General features: G+C 35.8%; 1 protein-coding gene across 2 annotated transcripts; it reads right to left on the reverse strand.

Moving 5' to 3' along the window:
- Window positions 1–8,041: 8,041 nt before the first annotated feature.
- LOC123890538 (serine--tRNA ligase-like) lies at window positions 8,042–13,838 on the reverse strand. 2 transcript variants are annotated; one of them, XM_045940175.1, is made up of 10 exons: window positions 12,811–13,021; window positions 12,661–12,731; window positions 12,244–12,405; window positions 12,051–12,156; window positions 11,195–11,388; window positions 10,345–10,448; window positions 10,080–10,263; window positions 9,445–9,624; window positions 8,807–8,997; window positions 8,042–8,378 (listed from the first exon to the last, which is right to left on the reverse strand). In XM_045940175.1, exons 1-10 carry the CDS (start codon window positions 12,941–12,943, stop codon window positions 8,261–8,263), a joined length of 1,443 nt encoding a protein of 480 aa, XP_045796131.1. In that variant the 5' UTR covers window positions 12,944–13,021; the 3' UTR covers window positions 8,042–8,260. The 2 variants fall into 2 exon arrangements, with proteins under 2 accessions (XP_045796131.1, XP_045796132.1); XM_045940176.1 differs by lacking the exon at window positions 8,042–8,378 and having other exon boundaries at window positions 8,520–8,997; window positions 12,811–13,838.
- Between the last annotated feature and the right edge of the window lie 403 nt (window positions 13,839–14,241).

A 14,241-nucleotide genomic window follows, 5' to 3' on the forward strand; every position in this document is an offset into this window, starting at 1 on the left:
AAAAAACCGATCTGAACCGTTTTTAATTTAATTGGATTTAATTGAACCAATGCCACCATCTTTCCCTTCTCTCTATAAGCTCTTCAAAACTCTATCTCTCTTCCTCGCTTTTCATTCTGCATCTTTATTAGTCTTAATAATAATAATAATAATAATAATAATAATAATAATAATAATAATAATAATAATAATAATAATAATAATAATAATAATAATTACATTTGTGACAATTTATTTAAGGTGATTCTACTTCTTCAACAAACCATCATCACCGCATGCCATCTTCATGTCTCTCATCATTTTAACACAATATCTTTGGATCTTTCTTGTTTTCATGAATTGGCACTAGTCACAACAACTAAAGAAATACAACTAGTTCAAACCTGCTCTCAAAATAACATAGTTCAGTGGAGTTGCAGACGAAGCAAAGGGAGGCGCGAGGTGGTGCAAGAGAGGACAAAGCTGCGGTGCAGTTCGGTGGTGATGAGGTCGGTGACGGCGGAGGAGAAGAGTAGAAGAGCTGCGGCGGAGGAGCTGCAGCTTATATGGTTTTCAAATTATGATTTTAGGTTTTTCATTTTATTTAGAGTTTAAGTGATTTTGGTTTATTGGTTTTGGTTCAGTTAAAGGTTCACACAGTTTTTACAAAACAAACCGGTTAACTGAACTGTGTGTTCTCACAAATAGTTTGGTTTTTATTTTTTAAAATTTGGTTCAATTTTAAATGGTTTAGTTTGGTTCAGTTCACAAGTTTGGTTTTTTTGGTTTTTATGCCTACCCAGCAACTCGGGTAACAAATTAAGAAACAATATATATATATATATATATATATATATATATATATATATATATATATATATATATATATATATATATCTCCCATTAATTTTTTTATGTGTACATATATCAACTCTATTAAATATTTAACTCTCATATTTTAAAATTTTTTGTGTGGATATTGTTAATAGGAATGAATGATGTATTTGTACCAGATTTCTCTTTTTTAGTGTTCTAGCACTCCTTGTGCTTAGATCACTTCTAATAAAATCTTTTGTTGTTCCAAAAAATAAATTTAAATTTTTTTGTTTTGAAGGGTGGTGATTTAACGGGACCTCTCTTGTCGCTGAAGAGAATTCAGTCCCTTATTTACAAGTATACAAATTTGAATTGTTTTTAGTAGGAAGATCACACAATTTGCTGTAATAAAATATTTCAATTCTTAATTTGAAATTGAACAGTTCATTTTCAAACCTAATAAAATTAAATGAAAATAATTTCGGCCACCAATTTAAAATCTAAAATGGATCCTCTCCTTCAATTCATTGGCTCCATCGTTGTCCTTCACATTTTGTTTCAATCTCTCTCTTGATATTCTCTCTCTCTCTCGATCTTTTTTTTAAGGAGAGATAAAAACAAAATATGGAAGGAGAGAGACAGAGAGCATCCAAGTCCTTTAAAATCAGACAGTTCCAATCTATATGCACAATAAGATATTCAATAACTAACACACACGCATATATTTAGACACACCAAATTAGTTGGTACGTCCAGAGTTTTTGTTTGATCACTTCTTAGCTTTATATATGTTTACCACTGCTTCTCAACAAAGGCCTTTAACTTCTTGAATATTCCAAAGACTTCTGATTTTTCCATGCTGCAGTATATATCAAAGTCATTCTAGAAAAGTCATCAATGATGAGAATGAAATACCTATTGTTGTTGACTGATATTGTCCTCATCGGTCCACAAATGTCAGTGTGGATAAGCTCTAACACATCTTTAGTTCTCCACGATTCTCTTGTTAGAAATGTCAATCGATGTTGCTTTTCGAAAAGACATCCTTCACAAGCTTCATTACTTTCCTTCAAGTATAGGAGATCTCTCATCATATTCTTCTGATATAACATCTTTAACGCTTGAGTCATATTCATGCCTTTGAAATGCAATGTCAATAACATTAAAGCTTCACCATACTACTTTACTAACAAACAAAACAAGAAATTTTTGTAAGAACGTAATTCAAAATTTGCTAATTTTATTGAACGAAAAATATATTTAACGCTAAAGAAAAAAAAAACACGAGATGAATTCCAGCAAGAAAAAAAATAAGAATCACGAGAGACGATAGAGAATCTAAATGTCACTGTCACTACAAAAAATTTACCTATTAGCCATGGTCAAAACAACTGTGTTTAAATATATAGTTTGCCACGGATAAACCATGGCTAACCTATTTTGCAATTTTATATTTTCTATTTTCATTTTCCTTCCTCAATTTATTCTCTCATTCTTTTTCCTGAATTTTTCAATTTTTCACAAACCTCAATTTTCCAAATCTCTCAATTTCTTCTCTCTCTCTCTCTCTCTCTCTCTCTCTCTCTCTCTCTCTCTCTCTCTTCCATTCGATTTCGATCTTCAAATTTCACTGTTCATAATTTCTTCTGATTTCACTGTTATGTTGTGCCCTAAGTTTACTCTATTCTAATGTTTTGTTATTTTGATCTAATTTCACTTCTGTTAGGTAAATTGAAATTTGTATGCATGTCTCTTATGATTGAAATTTTGACTCATCTATTCAAATTATTATTGAGATGCATAATATTATTATCCCTAATGGTAATGGGGAATAGGTTACAACCCGAGAAATTTACAAATCATCTTTATTCTGTCTTGGTTAATACTACAAACGAAGTATTTATTTTTGGGTAAAGTGTATTAAAAATATAAGAAGGGAGAATGGAGGAGTAGAGTATAAGGGGTACAAATTCCCCCATTAAAGAATCTAAATATTGTGACTTAGTTGGTTAAATATCATTAAGTTTGAGGGAGAGTGGACTAAAGTTTGATCGTTGTTTAACATACAGTATAATAGAGAGGGTCGAAAAATATCAATAATAATTTGATCCAAGTTGTAAGAGTCTATGCTCTAAAATTTGATTTGATCCGGACATAAGAAGGTGTTAACACCAAAAATAGGAAAGAAAAAAAAAAGGTGCAGCAATTGCCAACTGCGGTAACTGTACCGGGCCATGGACCAAAAGGTGATTTGTTAAGGCCCAATACAAAGAAAGCCCAATGGGAGCATCTAAAGGAGAAGCGTGAAAATAACCATGAAAAACACATGATGATCCACCATGCCTTGGAGAAGAAGGAAGAAGCTTGGAGAAGAAGGAAAAGAAACCGCCCACTACCCATGAATTCCTCTCCAAGCAAGGCAGTTACTTAAGAAGCAAGAAGAGATTTTTTGCCTATAAATAGGGTCTGTTTCAAGAGAAGAGGGGGGATTTTTTCACTGATTCTAGGGAGGCTCTCATTCTGAGAAACCACCATACTTTCATTCTTGTACAGACACAATTCTTTCAATCTTGTAAAGAGAAAATATTTTTTTCTCTAATCATACTTGTATCCATTATCAATCTTGAATAATACAAACCCCCTATGTTTTTTAGCAGAACATTTTGGCGCCCACCGTGGGGCTGCGGTAAAATTATTGTTTCCCAGCCTACCACTCTCTTTTTGAATAAACACGGTGATATTGCTTTGCCGTCATACCAACCTTTCCATTTGAGTTCTGACGATGTCACCGCCGTCGTTGGCTCGTTTGGGAAGTCATAGTTGATTCAACAAATTCTTGTCCTCATGCTGTTCTCTGGAAGGCCATCATAGAGATAAAGAAAGACGCCCACAGCGGTAATCGATTGACTCGTTTTTCTGTTAAAAGCTAAGTTTTCTCAACTGTGTACTCTTGATTTCATGGAATCCTCTCAATAATTTTCGGTACCTGTTAATATAATATAACCCCTTTTGCCACGGTAATTGCCTGTGCTTATATTCTATTTAATTTAATTTGATTTGATTTATATATTTTCAATTGATGACCTTAGTATAATTCATGAGTATAATTCATGAGTGGAAATCGATGAGTATAACTTAAATCTAACAGACTAACACAATTATGAAGCCTTTAACAATTTTCCGTCATGGTATATTTTATTGATTTGATTTGTGCTAATTGGCTACAACGGAGCATAGCACTGTGTCTTGTTGCTTCAAAATAAACTATCAACATGTAACTGCCCTTTGTTTTGTCGCTATAATGTTTGTGTACTGGCGTACTTGTTCGTTGATGACTAACTCACTTTAATTTGGTTCATCATCTATTGTTTCTATTTTACTTTGTTTCTTTTATGTTTGGTTTCATGAATCTAAACTCGCCGTCTCGCCAAATTGTTGTCGTCGTCCAATATCGCCATCCTGCCACCAATTGCCTGATGGCGCAACTTCGCTTATCGATTGTTTCAAACGTGGACATCGTCGCCGTCAAAATCATGTAACTGTTTTGTGGAAACTGGAGCAAATTTTGGAACTATGGCGATTTAAGGATGAATACGATGCAATGTAGACCACAACGTGAGAGGTAAAGAGACGTGAGGAGGACAAGTACAATGGTAAACGATTCAAGTTATAAAGCGAACATATACAGATCATCTGCCGGCTTGAACGACCATAATCCAGGTGCCTTCAATCCTTTACTTTCTGTTTTCGACAACTTACAACTATTTTGACGGATATTTGGATTTGTTTTATCTCATTTTAGTATTTTTATCAAAGGAATGATGATAACTTAGAATACCCATTGCTATTGAGCATATGATGATCCATTACTTTAGATTAATATTCATCTATTTATTATTTGTATAATAATGTGCTTACTGTTATTATTATTAATGTCTATTGAGTGTTCTCACTCTTTCAAAATGTCCCAAAATAAGTTTCATGCTTAGGGGCTGCATTTTGTATTTGATGAGATATAAATTTCACCACAAATCTGCGCAATCAAGCCTTACACACACATACAACCAAGTTAAGCATCAACATTGTCTGTACTTTTCTTATATGGTCAAAATAAACATCAACACCCTTTCAAGCGGCGATCTTAAAACACAAGCAGTTGGTCATTGTTGCCACTCGGCGAGAAAGAAGCCGCCAACTAATATTTCAGGTTGAAGCATATTCCGCGATAACTACCGCAATGGAGCTCAGTCTCGCCACGTCAAAACATAATTGCTTTTCTTACTAGGCGAGGAGCGCCGCGACAAACCGCCCATGGCGGTATCATTTTCGTTTATTTTATTTTTCATATATTATTATCGTTGAACCTCTAATGTATCAAAGCTTATTTGCAGTAATCATGATTAAGCTGCGGACTCTGAACAAAAAATTATTCAAGATCAACTCATATGAAAGCTCTGAACCAAATGTAAGGTTGCAAGGCTTTGGCGTTACCTGTAAGTCTTACGAGTTGGGTACGTCAGAAAAAGAAAAATTAAACAAGGTTGCAAGGCCTTGGCGTTACCTGTAAGTCTTACGAGTTGGGTACGTCAGAAAAAGAAAAATTAAACAAGGTTGCAAGACCTTGGCGTTACCTGTAAGTCTTACGAGTTGGGTACGTCAGAAAAAGAAAAATTAAACAAGGTTGCAAGACCTTGGCGTTACCTGTAAGTCTTACGAGTTGGGTACGTCAGAAAAAGAAAAATTAAACAAGGTTGCAAGGCCTTGGCGTTACCTGTAAGTCTTACGAGTTGGGTACGTCAGAAAAAGAAAAATTAATCAAGGTTGCAAGGCCTTGGCGTTACCTGTAAGTCTTACGAGTTGGGTACGTCAGAAAAAGAAAAATTAAACAAGGTTGCGAGGCCTTGGCGTTACCTGTAAGTCTTACGAGTTGGGTGCGTCAGAAAAAGATACATTAAACAAGGTTGCAAGACCTTGGCGTTACCTGTAAGTCTTACGAGTTGGGTACATCAGAAAAAGAAAAATTAAACAAGGTTGCAAGACCTTGGCGTTACCTGTAAGTCTTACGAGTTGGGTACGTCAGAAAAAGAAAAATTAAACAAGGTTGCAAGACCTTGGCGTTACCTGTAAGTCTTACGAGTTGGGTACGTCAGAAAAAGAAAAATTAAACAAGGTTGCCAGGCCTTGGCGTTACCTGTAAGTCTTACGAGTGGGGTACGTCAGAAAAAGAAAAATTAAACAAGGTTGCGAGGCCTTGGCGTTACCTGTAAGTCTTACGAGTTGGGTGCGTCAGAAAAAGATACATTAAACAAGGTTGCAAGACCTTGGCGTTACCTGTAAGTCTTACGAGTTGGGTACGTCAGAAAAAGAAAAATTAAACAAGGTTGCAAGACCTTGGCGTTACCTGTAAGTCTTACGAGTTGGGTACGTCAGAAAAAGAAAAATTAAACAAGGTTGCAAGGCCTTGGCGTTACCTGTAAGTCTTACGAGTGGGGTACGTCAGAAAAAGAAAAATTAAACAAGGTTGCGAGGCCTTGGCGTTACCTGTAAGTCTTACGAGTTGGGTGCGTCAGAAAAAGATACATTAAACAAGGTTGCAAGACCTTGGCGTTACCTGTAAGTCTTACGAGTTGGGTACGTCAGAAAAAGAAAAATTAAACAAGGTTGCAAGGCCTTGGCGTTACCTGTAAGTCTTACGAGTGGGGTACGTCAGAAAAAGAAAAATTAAACAAGGTTGCGAGGCCTTGGCGTTACCTGTAAGTCTTACGAGTTGGGTGCGTCAGAAAAAGATACAGCAAAGAAAGGCGAGATTATCAACACCGCCAGAAGAAGCTTACACACAACCAAAGCAAGGCGATTCATTATAACGCCAAATGACAACAGGTATAAAGTTATTCATAAATGATATATAATTATATTTAAAGAGCTAAAGACATTGCAGGTGCAAAGTTAAAAATTTTCAAATGCGAGATTATTGTCAACACCAGACACAAAGTATAGTGGAAGTACGACTCCGAGCAGCGCCAATTCTTTTTAAATTGCCAAGAAGTCACAAAATAAGGCGTGCAAGCCTGGCAGTACGAAAATCAACTACAACAAAGAAGGGCGAGTCATAATGACGCCGAATCATTTACAATCGCCAAAAAGGCAACAGGCGAGATTGTTGTCAACGCCAACGTAAAAATGCAAATACAACGGAACAGGCGAGACGAATCGCGAAAGACGAAGAGGCGAGATTGGTGACAACGCTAGCTTGAAAATGCAAATACAATGAAAAAAGAGGAAGGGCGACTCGCTAACTTGCTCAAAGTCGCCAAGAAACAATGACAACAATATTCAAAGCCACAAATGGCGTACATCAAGATATTCAAAAGTCATAGAAGGGCGTACAAATTAGCTAAGAAATATCAACAACAAAAGGAAGGATAAGGCGACAAGCAAACGAAGAATATAAGTCGGCAACAAATAGGCGACATAGAACAACGCCGAGGCATAATAATCGCCAAGTGATTTCAATTAAAAGCACTTCGCCTTCCCGAAGCCTCGTGCTTGGGGGGCTGTGTACCGGGCCATGGACCAAAAGGTGATTTGTTAAGGCCCAATACAAAGAAAGCCCAATGGGAGCATCTAAAGGAGAAGCGTGAAAATAACCATGAAAAACACATGATGATCCACCATGCCTTGGAGAAGAAGGAAGAAGCTTGGAGAAGAAGGAAAAGAAACCGCCCACTACCCATGAATTCCTCTCCAAGCAAGGCAGTTACTTAAGAAGCAAGAAGAGATTTTTTGCCTATAAATAGGGTCTGTTTCAAGAGAAGAGGGGGGATTTTTTCACTGATTCTAGGGAGGCTCTCATTCTGAGAAACCACCATACTTTCATTCTTGTACAGACACAATTCTTTCAATCTTGTAAAGAGAAAATATTTTTTCCTCTAATCATACTTGTATCCATTATCAATCTTGAATAATACAAACCCCCTATGTTTTTTAGCAGAACAGTAACATATTAAGATTATAGCGTACCCCTGACCGGGGCGACCTACAAGGATACAAAGCAATGAGCACCTACTATGTTTCTATTAATTCTATACATGTATGCAAACCCATCTGATTTGGAGAATTCTTTGAGGTGTGTGTGTGAGGGAAAATAGTTGCAGTAGCATCCATACTTCATTTTTTACTACTTACTAGGAGTAAATCTAAAAAACACAAAGAACAAATTAAAGAAGTAACATCCATGATACATGACTTTTGAATAATTTAAGCAATTTTTGAAAGATTTGCAATCTTTGACCACATAGGAATCGTGCAAAGGTTTAGGGTAAAATCAATTATCGCAGTTGAAAAAACTATCCGTATAATATATAACCTTAGTTGTAAAACTAGGCATTATAACTCTAATGTAACCCTGTAAAGAACCAGCCATAAGGCTGGCCACCAAACAAAGCCACACCCCATTCCCTTCCTACTACAATACATTGAATATCCTAGTCCCAATTTTCCAGACTGCATTCCTCTTTCCAATGAAATTCATAACTGAATTTAGTATATGAGCAGCTCGATTAAATTGAACATGTTTCAATGCCCTGCAAGATAGAAACCAATGCAGACTTCAGAATTATAGTCCCATAAACCAGGACTCCCTTGCACTACATTACACTCAAATCTCGCTATTCATACTATGGCAACAAAAATTAACATGTTTTGCCATTTTTTGCAACAGAATCTTTCATGCAAAACTGGACATCCGATCGGAGTCTTAGTCTTTCACAATGTATAAAACCACCACAACATGAGTTACAGATCATGCCAAGTATGTCCTTTCTGCAAAATATTGTGTTCCTTAAAGATAATTTAATATTTAATTTAAAGCATACAACGAGAAGGGGATGGAGGCGGTTGAAAACAGGTTATGATGGAAGGAATAACATTGGTCATAACCTACAATTCTGAACTAGCTCTTAATAAATATCATTCAGACTAAAAATAATGCAATTAGGCCTTCGATTTCTTCCCTTTGGTTTCACTACTCGGTTGGTTCTTGAAGGGTAGGAAAGTCTTTCCACCCATGAATGGCCTGAGGACTTCTGGTATCTCTACCCCATCCTCCTTTTGGTTGTTCTCTAGTATGCAGCAAATGGTCCTTTCAGTAGCAGTGAGAGTAGAGTTCAACAAATGAACATATTGCTTCAACTGCTCATTGCTCTGCAACACGAAAAAAGATGTAAAGGCTAACAGTTAAAATTATGAAATTACATTCTTGTAGAGGGTTGAAATCAGTAGCCAAAAAAAATAAACATATTGCTGATGGCAACACAAGTGTGGTCATTGACACACTTTAAGCTATCGGAGTCTAGCATCATAACATATCAGGCCATATAAGTAAGCACCATCATCACCGACAGTTATTCTCAAAATGTTTTTAACAAAGATACAAAATTTTACTTGTCTGCAAACTATCATTTCAATTTTCAATGAAAAAACATAGAAATTTCAGGAAGAATGGGTTTCATAAATTGATATTACAACATTCTTACATATACAGGGAAAGATCTCTCCCCCTCCTCTCTCTGGAAATTAACTTCATCCAAAAGTTACTGAATAATACCAAGTAATAACGGCATAAATATGATGAACCTGGGCATAACTGACCTTTTTCTGACCATATCGAATTTCTAATTTTCTGGCCTGGTAGTCTGTACAATTTGAACAGGATACCAACTCTCTGTAAGTTTGAGAAGCTGGAAACCATGCTTCAAGATCATACTTCTTTGCTGCAGCATCATTTAAAGCCCCAGATACAATGGAAACAATTTGATATGGAATGTTCAACTGCAGCAAGTAAAACAAAATGTAACTACTTAAGAGTAGATGTAAAATAAAAAGGAGGGCAAATAAAGCGTACAGTTTAGGTCAATAACAACCAAGAGAATAATCTATATGCAATGGCAATAATATCAACATAATGTATTAGTACTTAGCCAATACATAAGACAGACAATAATCATAAACATACAACAAAGTCATATATATCAAAATTTAAAAGAAATATAGAGATGCATTAAACATTCCTCTGGTTAGACGTGTTTGGCATATCAAAGACAAGGTGGCTTAATCCCGTAGATTAATTACCCTGGAATTCAGCAACTATTCAAAACCATATTATAGTATAATATATAGCACTCCTATCTCTTAGGGAAGGAGAACGTAAATTACTCTATTATAAATTCTTTTGAAATAAGCACTCAAATGAAAGAATGGCTTTATAATGAAGGAAATTGTCGTACCGCCTTGTAAAACTCCTCAGAGTTCTTAAGCATTTCCTCATGCATGTCCCATGAATCATTGTCATTTGGGGAAGTAATACAAAACTGTTCCACTTTCTCAAATTGGTGAACTCGGAATATTCCTAGAGTATCTCGACCGTGAGATCCAGCTTCTTTCCTAAAGCAAGAAGAATATCCAGCATACCTGCAGAAAGCATGTTTCCAAAATTTAAACTAACATATTTTTCCAGTTTTAATATTAAACGTGCAACTAAATTCATGTTACCTTAGGGGTAGCTGGGTAGGGTGGATCCAATCGTCTATATGATATGCACAAAGTGGCTGCTCTGCTGTTGCAATCAGATATTTATCATCTCCTTCACCAGTTACCTAAAAATAATAATTCCTTAGATATGTTCAGATCAGAAGAAAAGATTGGGTGATCTTTGGCTTGTTATGTAGTTTCAATTTCAGACAGTATAACCATTAAGACATTAACTCCTCCAGTCTCTAATGTAAGCATAAAAGTATTCATATTTGGTGGCCTCGAATATAAAACAACTTTCAATATATTTAATGATGCCATTACTGAAATACACCTATAATAATATAAGTTTTCTTTTTCAATGATTCTTGTTCTCATGAAACAAGTTTTCATCAATATCGCTTTTCAGAATGCACACATTTTAACCGTCAAAAATAGAGAGAAAGAATGCACACATTTTGCATGAGATTGAGAAAATTAATTGCACTTAACTAAATTTCTTAGTAAGTGGGAGGTTAGGTACTTTTGCTTTAAATCAAGACTGGAGAGGATAATACAAAAAGGCCACCACTATGCTTGTTTTAAAGTTTTAGCAAGGAAAAGGAAATCATTTCCATTACAAAATTTTAAAAATGGAAAATATAATGAAAAGAAGGTGAATGAAAACAAATAAACAGAAAAAGGAAAATCTACAATAATGTTATTGGCAGTTTCGCACTTTAAAAAGATAAAACATAAGCATCTAAAACACAAATTATAAGCTCGTAATAGAATATCATCTATATACAGAGGCCTTGCTGATATGTCTTATAATAAAATCAAATTCTTACATGGACACCCAGATCAATAATAATGGAATAAACAATTTTACCTTATAAAGTTCTTCATCAAATTGAGCTAATTGAGCACACTTGGACATCATATCTTTTCTCATGAAGAAAGGAGTTTGTAATAAAGTATATTCCCTTTTCTCTAAAAACTCAAGCCCAAAGTTGATTAGAGCTTGATTAAGACGAACACCATCTCCTTTGAGGTAGTAACCTCTACCTCCAGCTACATCAGCTCCTATAATGCATCAAACAACATGACAAAAAAAGACTAGGTTACATTCGGAGAAGGTATCTGACCAGAAATGCAGAAACTATTGAAAGCCTTAGCTACTAAAGTTGAAAGAGAGCAGTGTTCCATTGGTGATTAACATAAAAGGCATCAGGTGGGAAACACAAATACAGCAAAAACGATGATGCACACAATTAACTTAAAGAAATCATACTCTGATAATTAGATTCTAATGAATCAAGCAACATGTCAGAACAAATCAAAATACTCAACAGTGTCCAAATTCAGTATAGTGGCAGAAAGATATTGTGCAAATCACGCACTACTGCAACAACTAAACCAACAAACACACTTTCGTGTACGTTTCATTCCACTTCTAGAAAGGCCAAGGTGTAGAATTGATTTTGACATATTTGGTTTCTCTAGAGTAGAATTCGCCAGAATTGATTCTACTTAAAGCTAGAAATGGTTGCTTTTCATTCAAAAATTGATTTTTACACTAAAATTTATCGGTCAACTCACTTTTACAGGAATGTATCCAAACATAAATCACTTTACATTCAACTCAATTTTGGTCAGAATCAATTTTATAAAATTGATAAATAAATAAATAAATAAATAAATAAATAAATAAATAATCTGACTAGGAAAAATGAATAAATTCAAACCTTTCTTCAAATCAGCTATCCCAAGTAGGTCAACTAGTTCCACATGATTCTTGAGTTTAGGCTCAACCCTTTTCTCCCCCCATGTTCTAATCACTTCATTATTGGCCTAAAACATATCATCCCATAAATTTTAAAACAATGATTACAATATCAAAGAAAAAAAATCCATATATATAATAAAAATAGAAAATACCTCATCATTGTCGACTCGAACAGAATCATGGATGAGGTTTCCAATAGTTTCCAATTTGGAATTCAAAAGGCTTAGGGTTTCCCGAGCCTCGACCTCTTTCTCAGCTATCTTCTTCTTAGTCTCTTCAGAATCAGCAATGAGCTTGGTTGCATCTTCACCAGCCTAACACATACACAACAATGGAATTCACAATTGAATTTAATTTTTTATTTTTTTTGGTCAAATAGCCTAGTTGCTAGAAAATCCACCTTAAAGGTAGATAAGTGGAGTGTCCGAAGTTCGAACACCGGCTCTGTTGCGATATCCCTACCAACTAAGTTAAGCTCACGGGGACTGAATTTACAATCGAATTTAATGTAACGAGGATTTGAAATTGCATGTAAAAAGATGAAAATGAAGATAGTGATAGATACTTACACGCTTGAGTTTGGAAACTTCTTTGTTGATCTTGTTGACTTCTTTGCGGAGATTTTCCAACTCGAATTGACCTGAGAAAAAAGAAAATTGAAAGGATTAGGTTAAAGATGATGAGATTGTAAATGTTAAAAGGGAAGAGGAGATGAGTACGTTTTCGCCATTCTTTGTCGAGATTGATGATTTCATCGACGACTTCGACGCTGGCGAAACGACGGCGTTGGGATTCCCGGATGAGTTCGGGGTTGTGACCCTTTTCTTCCCGGAATAGGTTGATGTCCAGCATGTTATGGTTCTCGCGGCGTCGTAATGAGTGAGAGTGAAAGAGTGTGAAAGCAGATAGTAGAAGAAGGGCCTTCAGGTGGTTTTTTTGGACATTCGCAAAAAACTAAAAATTACATGCATTGAGTTTTTACTTTTTACTTTGGATCCGGATTCTCTCCATCATCCATTGTCTCCTTCTCCAATTCTGACCCGTTAGATCAATCTTGCAGTCAAAATCTATTTTGACAAAACAAGCGTACTGCAAATATTACATGTAATCCTAAACTTAAAATAGAAAATCCTCTGCGTGCGAACGATTCAGACAACACCACCAACTTGGGCAGCGGCGCAACGGTGGGTGAAGCAGCGGCGATGTGGTCGGAGATGACGCTGCGGTGGGTGAAGCAGCGGCGCTGTGGTTGGAGATGACGCAAAGGTCGAAGACGCAGCGACAAGAGACGATGGTTTATGCGGTGGTCGACAAAAAGACGATAAGTGGTCAGCAAAGCAGAGAAAACGCAACATAAGATGAATGATAAAAATGTGAAATTTATTTCCTTCCTTTTTTCTGATTTGTTTGTTTCTATCTTTCTCTATTGATTTTGTTTCTTTTGTATTTATTGACTGGAAGATAATGAAATTATTGAAGCCCAATGGAGAAAATTGGTTTGTCATCAAATGGTGTATTGATGTAGTGTTTTGTTGCGAATATCACAGCCACTGCACACAAACCATCTTGCTGCTATTGCTGGGTCTGTTTCAATTTTTGTTGATGCTGGATGTAGTGTGAATGCACCAACAGGCTGGGGTTTGGTTTTCAAAGATCACAATAGTGTAACAACCTTCAGTGCTTGTAAAAGAGACGACATTTCAGTCGATCCAATTATGGCTGAGGCTTTGGGTATTAGACGGGCCATCCAACTAGCTCGAGATCTAGGCCTAAATTATGTCTCCATTTTCTCTGATGCAGCTACATTTGGTGGATTGTATTAACAAGAAAGAAGGCAAAGATAGCAGCAATTGATATGGTGGTCCAAGATTGTAGAGCTTTAATTTCTAGTTTGTTAAATGTTAGTGTTATGTTTGTTAGAAGAGAACAAAATGGTGATGCTCATAGCCTGGCCTCGTAAAGTTGTGGGTATTAGAACATGAATAGGTGTAACTCCCATTGTGTCTGGTATTTCAAATTATACAGGTGATCCTGTTTCTATATGTATTCCAAATGGCTGTGTTCCAGCTTTTATCTGATGAATGATGTTTAACTTTAAAAAAAAAAGATTAATGATATGTGGTGAAGTTGGGAACATTGTACAGAAAGTT

Source organism: Trifolium pratense, linkage group LG6 (assembly GCF_020283565.1).
Source record: "Trifolium pratense cultivar HEN17-A07 linkage group LG6, ARS_RC_1.1, whole genome shotgun sequence".
NCBI lineage: Eukaryota > Viridiplantae > Streptophyta > Magnoliopsida > Fabales > Fabaceae > Trifolium > Trifolium pratense.

Coding starts and splice junctions, on each gene's coding strand:
- LOC123890538 (XM_045940175.1), bottom strand. CDS start 12,943: ATGCTGGACATCAACCTATTCCGGGAAGAAAAGGGTCACAACCCCGAA. Junction 12,157..12,243: donor TTCGAGTCGACAATGATGAG/GTATTTTCTATT, acceptor GATATGTTTTAG/GCCAATAATGAAGTGATTAG. Junction 10,264..10,344: donor CCTACCCAGCTACCCCTAAG/GTAACATGAATT, acceptor TGCTTTCTGCAG/GTATGCTGGATATTCTTCTT.